The sequence below is a fragment of the Rhynchophorus ferrugineus genome, unplaced genomic scaffold (assembly GCF_030347505.1).
Source record: "Rhynchophorus ferrugineus isolate W39M unplaced genomic scaffold, kcgeb_rfMv2 rfM6, whole genome shotgun sequence".
Lineage (NCBI taxonomy): Eukaryota > Metazoa > Arthropoda > Insecta > Coleoptera > Curculionidae > Rhynchophorus > Rhynchophorus ferrugineus.
The window spans coordinates 35,292,285-35,300,847 of record NW_027472585.1 but is presented as its reverse complement, the minus strand read 5'-3'; the positions used below and the strand labels follow the sequence as shown (position 1 = coordinate 35,300,847).

At 31.1% G+C, this 8,563-nt stretch overlaps 1 protein-coding gene across 1 annotated transcript; it reads left to right on the top strand.

The window, feature by feature from the left end:
- Positions 1-3,146: 3,146 nt before the first annotated feature.
- LOC143199203 (pyruvate dehydrogenase E1 component subunit alpha, mitochondrial-like) lies at positions 3,147-8,017 on the top strand. The gene is made up of 5 exons (XM_076409027.1): positions 3,147-3,420; positions 3,485-3,636; positions 4,319-4,509; positions 4,566-4,819; positions 7,570-8,017. Exons 1-5 carry the CDS (start codon positions 3,161-3,163, stop codon positions 7,901-7,903), a joined length of 1,191 nt encoding a protein of 396 aa, XP_076265142.1. The 5' UTR covers positions 3,147-3,160; the 3' UTR covers positions 7,904-8,017.
- The last annotated feature ends 546 nt before the right edge of the window (positions 8,018-8,563 follow it).

Sequence of the window (8,563 nt, the reverse complement as noted above, 5' to 3'; positions counted from 1 at the left end):
GAAACTACCAACCAACAGAAAAAAAAAAGTTGCTTCGACTGTTTAAGAACCCCGCCATTATTATCTCTATATATTCCATATCTCCTTTACCTCTCCCCCGTTCGGCAGCACTTGAAGCTCGAAACTTTCGGGCGTAAACTTTCCGAATGAAAAGTTTTTTTTTCCGCTGGCAGAAGGTGCGCTAAGTACTTTGGCCGCCATGGAGTACAAATTGAAATGTTATGCCGAACTTTTTAAATGAAGTGGAAAGGAGTTTTTGCATCGGGGTGGAATGCGAAAAAATGTTTATTTTTTCTGCGCGCTGCGTCCGTCTGTTTTAAAAGATTTTTTTTGTGTTTTGCTCACACAATTATTACTTGATGAAAAGTTCTCGTCAGTTATAGGGCTTCTGGTTCGTAGTTGTTGTTTGTTTTTATTTGCTGTTGGCTCATACTTTTTTATTTAATACAGTTTGGTTGAGGGTATTTAAGTTTTTATAACTCATGCTGTATGATCATTTGGGAAGCAGATCTAAAGTCAATTTAAAACAGCAGTCATGATCTATTAAAATGTCGCAATGTTGTCGCAGCAACTCTCAGTTTTAGTACATTTTGACTTTTACATATAACAACATTCTAATCTAAATAAAATAATTGGACAAAAATGTTATCAAATATAATTTATTTTAACATTTTAGTACATTTAATCGAAGATCCTAAAACTATAATTAATTATAGAGCTGCAATAATTTATAGGTTAGAGTTATTTTATCATATTTGCATTAAACTTTTTTAAACACTAGTATAGGTAAAGTTCTAGGCGCGCTTTTTTATATAGTGGTATCCCTCTAAAGCCTAATCCATCTAATTAACAATTGTATATCTGAGTAACGTATTTTACTTTCATTAGAGAGCATATTTACCTTTACGCTTATTTCTTGTTTCTTTCGATGCAATGTTTCCTTGTAAAGTCATTTTGATATTACTATATTTCTCCTTAGTCAGTTTTGTTACTACCTGTATACATCTTTCTTTATGAAAGTACTTTTAATTACTGCATTTTATTTAATGCATTGCCATATCTGCAAACAGTTAGTATTTTTCTCTCCTCATACATTTTAACCAAACGTTCATGGATATTCTGAACGATAACATACATGCTCATAAAGCTTTCACAGTCTATAATACAATTTCCTACACTTAAATTATACTGACATTTAGTTTTTTCCTCTTTCATCACCCTATCTTGGTAATAGTCAGCATTGAATTATAAACCAACATTCATAAAGTTTTATTCAATCACTGTCACTTTCAGAAACACTAATCAAGTAAATAACTAAGCCGTTTATTTCTAATCTATGAAAAAATTGCTCACAATTATACCATTTGTCAATTTCTTTTTCAATGTGTCTGATTGAGCACATCTAAACCGAAGGTGTTATTGTCGACAATGCCTCTTTCCATATATCTAGACAGTTGTGGTTTGAATATCATCTTCGACCTGAATGTCCATTGTAATAATTCTTTGCAAACCATATCGACTTAATTGGATCATATGATATGTTAATGCAGTGATAAGGAGGAAGACTGTGGTTATAACGTTCAGCAATCTGGTCTACCATGTATATTTTCTCATTTTTAAATATTTCATTTATATTTACTCAATGACAATTTGAAATAGTTAATTCATATATGTCATGTTTGCAATAAATTTATTAATAAATATTATGACTAACAAAACTTAATCGATATTTATTCCAGTGTTTACCTTCTTCCATCAACTTTTGTTGTTTTTACATTATATTTATTATCATTTTGCCATGAGTGACCCAATGTACCATTCTGAAATATACAAATCTCATATAAATGTACAAATTGATATATTAAATCTTCCTTGATTTTGTTGAAGGTTCTTAAAAATTGTATTATTTTAAAAGCAATGTCTGGAATTTTCATTAAACGCCTTCGACAGTTATCTTAAAACCTACATTATCCAACAGTGTTTGAAGTTCAACATACCTCATGCAGCTAGCATATCTTTCGAATATTTATGGATACTTTCGAGACTAACAATTTTCTCTGAAATAATTGTATTAAATTATGTTTCGATTGAAAAAACTACTTACTGTTTTTATACATGTCGTATATTTGATCTATGATACGGCTAACATCCAGCAGATCTTGATTTGTCACTTGTTTCTTTTTGTGCGAATTTTAGTGATCGTGTCCGTACTATTATTCAGAGCAGCTGCAACGCGAAAAGATATGTTCAATAAAATCAGGGGCCATTTGAATTCGCCATTAAACAAAGCATTAAGCAACGTTTTCCGGTTTCTCTATCTCTATTTAGATAGAATAAAATGAGAAGGAAAATATTGGCTGACTGTAAAACGCATTTTACAACTTTCGACAGGCACATGTTGATGACGTGCGTCACTAATGTTTTGAATAGACTATAGTTTTGTATCAATTCCTGTTAAATTTTCAACAACGCTAAAATTCACTGTGTTCATTAGGTTCGTTGGGTACGATCTATTCTTTAGCAGTGAATATAAAACTTATTAAATCAACTCTAATTTCCTAATTCGATATTATTAGTTAGAAATTTTGCAGAAGCAACGCTAATAAGGTAATGAGTTATTAAACATTTTTCCTGTTCATTTATTTTTGCCTTACCAATGTGATAAAAAAATACTAAACTATATAAGTGCTATTATGAATTTCTCCCAATAGCAAAACTGTTAACGAGGATTACGATTAGAACTTTATGCATCATTTGTTTGAAGCTATTTACGTAAAGGGGTCAGAATGGGTTATATGATTTAAATTATCAGCTTCACATCCAAGGCTATCCAAAACTTTTATTCGGACCTGCTCTATTAATTAGATTTACTCTCGCTGAATTTTTGTTTGTTATCTCAACCACATCGAGGAGAGTTTAAACCAATCAAGACGATTACAATTAATCATGGAAGATATTAAACACCATTCCTGAAATTTAATACAAAAGAGAATTCGAAAATTGAAATAAATGCTGGCGAAAATATATTGAAATATAATTAAATTAAATACAATATACCAACTAAATAATTTTCCTCTAAGCAAAAGACAATACCTGTACTCTAACTTGATTAATTTCTAACTAAACAATCAAAGTAAACTGTCAAAACTGACACAGAATAATGGCACTGACGATGATATCAAATTTATTTAAAAAACTCGCCGCCATAACACCCACTGTCATTCCAAAGAGACTGTTAACATTGAACATTGACCAAGCTTTCGATAACAAAGTATATCGCTTACATTTACTCGAACATGGTCCTCCAACAACATCAGAGTTGGAGAAGGAGAGAGGCCTTAAACTATTTCAGGAAATGGATTTAGTTAGACGGGTAGAAAATGCTTTGGCTGGATTATACAGAGAGAAGAAAATCAGAGGGTAGTAGTGGAAGACAATATTACATCTATTTCCTCTAGTACTATCTCCTATGTACATTTTACAGATTTTGTCATCTAGTCGTAGGGCAAGAAGCTGTTTGTGTAGGAGTGCATTCTGTAATGAGACCTCAAGATACAATTATAACTTCATACAGATGTCATGGATGGGCTGTGTTGAAGTGTATGGATCGAGTGGGAATTATTGCGGAACTTTTAGGTGATTTTAGTTATTGGATTTGCTTCCTCTTGACTTTGTCATCATATTAAAATTATGGTTTGTAAATTCCCTTAACTATGTCTCAAAGGAATTTTTGTTCTATGTCCTATGGTACTGTTCCTGTTAAAATATTTCTGTAGTCATTAATCATTATAGACAATTTAAGTAGTTTAAATTCAGTATTTGCCATTTCATAATTTCTTAATTCTTGTTTAAAAAGAAATGATTTAAAAGAAATATTTTGAAGAAAATCATATTATGCCATGGTAAGTAACAAACAAAAAAAGTCACTGAGTAATAAAGAGAAAAGTCAATAGGGTCAATAGGGCTACGTCCAATATCTAGATTGGGTTATAATCACCCATTCGATCATTATATCTGGAAGATCATTATATATTGTGTAATTAATATGTTTTAAATTTACGTTTTTTACAACGCACCATAGAAATGAAATGAACCAATGAAATTCGATCTTGGCTCCTAGCATGGCAATTAAAACAATCAATAAGTTCAAAGTAGTAACATGTAGATATTGAATGTCGCAAAATATGTCTCAAAAATTGCCTATACAGTTAAATCTATATTTTTTCTGAGACCAAAATTTGTATATGTAGTTTTTTATTTGAATCGACGCTTTATCTTATTTTAGTTTAAATTTGGTAAGATTAAAATTGTTTAATAGGTCATAGATCTGGAGTAGCACGTGGTAAAGGTGGCTCTATGCATATCTATGGCCCTCAGTTTTTTGGTGGCAATGGTATTGTCGGAGCACACGTACCTCTGGGTGTAGGAATCAGCATGAAACATAAATATACGAACAGTGATGCCATCAGTGTGGTATTGTATGGCGATGGTGCTGCCAATCAAGGCCAGGTATCCAAATATAACTCATGCTCCTTAGGTGGAATTTAAAGCAAATTATTTTATAGGTTTTTGAATCTTTTAATATGGCAAAACTGTTCAAGTTACCGGTCTTATTTATCGTGGAGAACAACTATTATGGGTTAGGAACTGCATCCGATAGGAGCTCGGCCAATCCAGAATATTATAGGGCTAGCAGCTTCCTGCCCGGGGTACGTTGTAGTGGAATGGATATTTTGACTGTGATTGAAACTACCAAATTTGGTTTCCAACACATATTGGATGGCAAAGGACCGATCATTTTAGAAATGATGACTTATAGGTAATGTTAACAGATATTGCATGATATTACATGATAACATAATATAGTCTATCCAATATATCAGTGAAGTAGCGTCATCTAAATTTCAGTCACAACCTTACAATGTTGCCGCATTTAAATTTTTACTTCACTTTTAGTTTATTTTGGCTGAAATATATATACCTATAACACCATTAAAATGTAATTAAAAAAACAAATACATTATAAATTATAATTTATTTTAACATTATAGTACACCTTATGCATATATTATCGAATAATTTTCACATATAATTATACAGCACATGTACATGTACAATGTTAGATTGTACAAAGGTTAGATTTGTTTTATTAATATTTATATTAAGCTCTTTTCCAAATTATCTTTGGTATTCCCTGGAGATCTAATCCAGTTAATTAAAAATTGTATATTCAGGGTAATCTATTTTAGTTTAATTTAAAACAACAAGAATAATTTAATTTCAAAAATTGGATCTATTTAACTCTTGAGTGGTATTTTCATGGAATTTTCAAAAGCTAATTTATGTTATACAGCCCATTCCTTAATTATAGCCTTTGCCATTCGAGTTGTTGTGATCGTTTCCACCAGTGTGCTATAATATGATGAATTGTTCATAACAATAACTTGTAATTCCTCCTAGTTCTTTAACAGTTAATTTTCAAAACAGAGCATGAATTTATGGTTCATTTATCCATGGTAGTTGCTCTTCGACTTAGAGAAGAACACTAACTTTGCTCAAGGAATAAGCTACTCCTATTTCTGAAAAGAAAAACAATATATCTGCAATGAATTATTATAAAAATATTGTGATTAATAAAATCTAATCATATGTTATTCTAACTTTTACACTTTTCAGTCAACTTTTGTTGTTTTTACACATTTTTTATTAACGTCTTGCCACCGATGATCTAACGTTCAATTTTGAAATATGTGTATGTCTATACACAAGTTAAAATTAAAATATTCCTGATTTTTGTTATATACTTTAAAGAATTGAACACTTTTAAAGCAATGTCTGGAAGTTTCCAGAGCTTTTCTTGTATAATCCTTACACTATTTAAAACCTATTTTTCCTACGAGTTTATGAAGAGATGAATTACATATCTCAACTTGCTGCATATCCCCACTATGGGCATTTTCTAGAGTAACAGTTATATCTGAAATAATTGTTTTAAATTATGTCCATATTGATACTATTCACTGTTTATACATTTCATAAATTTAACCTCGAATAGAAAAAACATCAGGGTATGTAGACGCTTTCTTTTCTGTGAATCCAACATTATCTTGTTTTTGTTTTCTGGGATATTTTAGTAATATTCAAAGCCGCAAAAATACAATAGAAGTATTTTCAATAAGAACTCCAGTGAGTTAATTTTTAATAGTATCAAAACCTCTCTAACTAATTTTACTAGTAAGAACTGACCCACATTACCTCGTGCCTGGTCGAAGTTACTAACTAAAGACCTAATATGTTTCTATCTGACCATTTGGTTTTTGACCATATACATTAAATGCAAATTATCATTTCGGGAAAAGAAAAGTCTTTGGTAAGTTCACTGACCAATATCTATTTTTGAGTAAATCAAAAAATTAAACGCTATATTAACATCTTGTTGTTCATGAGAACATCATAAGTATAAGATTGTGAAAACCTTGTAAGCTATTGGAACCTTTGCTGATGACATAATTATTACGGCAAACGACATATCTCTGCCTGGGCAGTCGAAAAACTGCAAGTGGCAGTCAACAAAATCTACAAATGGACGAAAGATTGGAAAATTCAACTTAATAGCTCCAAATCTGTCCACGTTAATTTTGCATTGAGACGAAATAATAAAAACTTAATTATAATAAATAAAAAATAATAAAAAAGTATATTACTCAATGGATGCCCAGTTCCTCAAGCAGAAGCAGCTAAATACCTTGGAATCTATCTTGACGGTATATTAAATTGGAAACATCACGTTAGGCAAAAAGCAAAACACCTTAGAACCAAAATAAAACAACTATGCTGGTTAGTCGGAAAATACTTTCAACTCAATCAAAGAGGTTGATTTATAAGACAATTATAAAGCCAATTTGGACCTATGGGGTGCAAACCAAGGTACATCGATTGATTACCAATGCCTATCGCTACGTAACCAACAAAGAACTGCACGATGACCTGGAAATCTAATGGATTTGCGAAGTTATCCAAGATTTCGCCTTGAAACACGAAAGAAGATTAATAAATCATATTAACGTGGAGGCAGTACAACTGCAGGATGTCAGGAGATTGAAGCGAACCAAAACATATGAACTTATATAAAGTGTATACCTTAGTGTAAACTATAGCTATAAGTTATTATAATTTTATAATTGAAGAATACATATTGATGTATTTTTTCGCACTTGTCTTGCTTGTGAATTAATCCAAGTACAAATGAATAGTAGTAATAAATTAATTTTAATTAAGATTGTACTAAGTGTATCTAATAAAGACGTTAAAAAATCTTTTGTTTCACTAAAGTTTTATTAAGTATTACTACAGAGCGTTGCAGTTCAAGGAGATGTAATTTAAATTGGATTTTAAAACAATTAGTCGTATTTTTCTTATTAAAAGACAATTGAAATACAGTATTTATGAACAACCTAATATAAATTCAACATCTCCTGTCTCTCTAGTCTTGTATGTATGCTTACATGTAGTTAAATTTAATCTTAAAATACGTTCAATTATGTTTGTTCAACAATGTTTATTTTCCAGATATTTTGGACATTCGATGTCCGATCCTGGAACCAGTTACAGAGACCGAAATGAGATATCGCAAGTAAGAGAGAAAAAGGACTGCTTACAACATATGAAACATCTTTTGATGGATAGTAAACTGGCCACTGAAGAAGAAATAAAAGCGATTGAAGGCAAGAACAAGGAATTAACCACTCGGGATACGGAAATGGCACTGAAAGGTACAGAAACACCTGTTGAGGAACTGACTGCTGATTGCTATAAGTTTTATCCGGATAAAATGAGGCTTCCGAAGATGTTGACTTGGGTACCGCACAAAAATTTTGGAAAGTACGATTCAGCAAAGCGCTGAGTTAAATCGTAGATTGAAGTTTTACTCCTTAATATACAATTTATTTATGTATTTTTTCCATGTGGACTTAATCAAAATCAAATAAGTGATGACAATAAATTTTTAGTACTAGAAGGTTTTTATTTTGATCTGATTATCTGGGTTCTATCCGGCAGCTATGGGTTATTTGGTGAATATATAAGTAAGTAAGAGACAAGAAAAGCGGCAATGATTTAGCGAAAGCAGAAATTTATTGGATGCTGTTGAAACTAATTCCATGATATCGCAGTAGATATGTTGTTCCAATACGTATAGACGATGTTTACGAATAAAGAGTAAATATAATTATCCTGGTGTTGTGTAGTGGACTTATAGATTCAGTAATATCACAATGAATATTTTAATAATACTTTAATTGAATTCGCACCTTTCGATCATATTTTAAAGTCTCTCTCCCACACAGAAAAATATTGACACAAACACCAATAACAATAGCATTCCATATAACAAGACCAATTATCTTGGAATGATGAAAATTATCGCTGGAACAAACATGCTAAAAAGAAAAGGAAAGCACTTGAAATGTATCGGTTAATCGGAACAAAATCACAATTTTCAGGACATCATAAATTACTATTATATAAGTAAATATAAAAACCTAAATGGACGTAGAGAATTCAA

Bases quoted from the DNA above. Each gene is read 5' to 3' on its own strand.
- LOC143199203 (XM_076409027.1), top strand. From the start codon at position 3,161: ATGGCACTGACGATGATATCAAATTTATTTAAAAAACTCGCCGCCATA. The intron at 3,421-3,484 runs GTAGTAGTGGAA...TACATTTTACAG, and splicing joins AGAGAGAAGAAAATCAGAGG to ATTTTGTCATCTAGTCGTAG. The intron at 4,820-7,569 runs GTAATGTTAACA...TTTATTTTCCAG, and splicing joins TTAGAAATGATGACTTATAG to ATATTTTGGACATTCGATGT.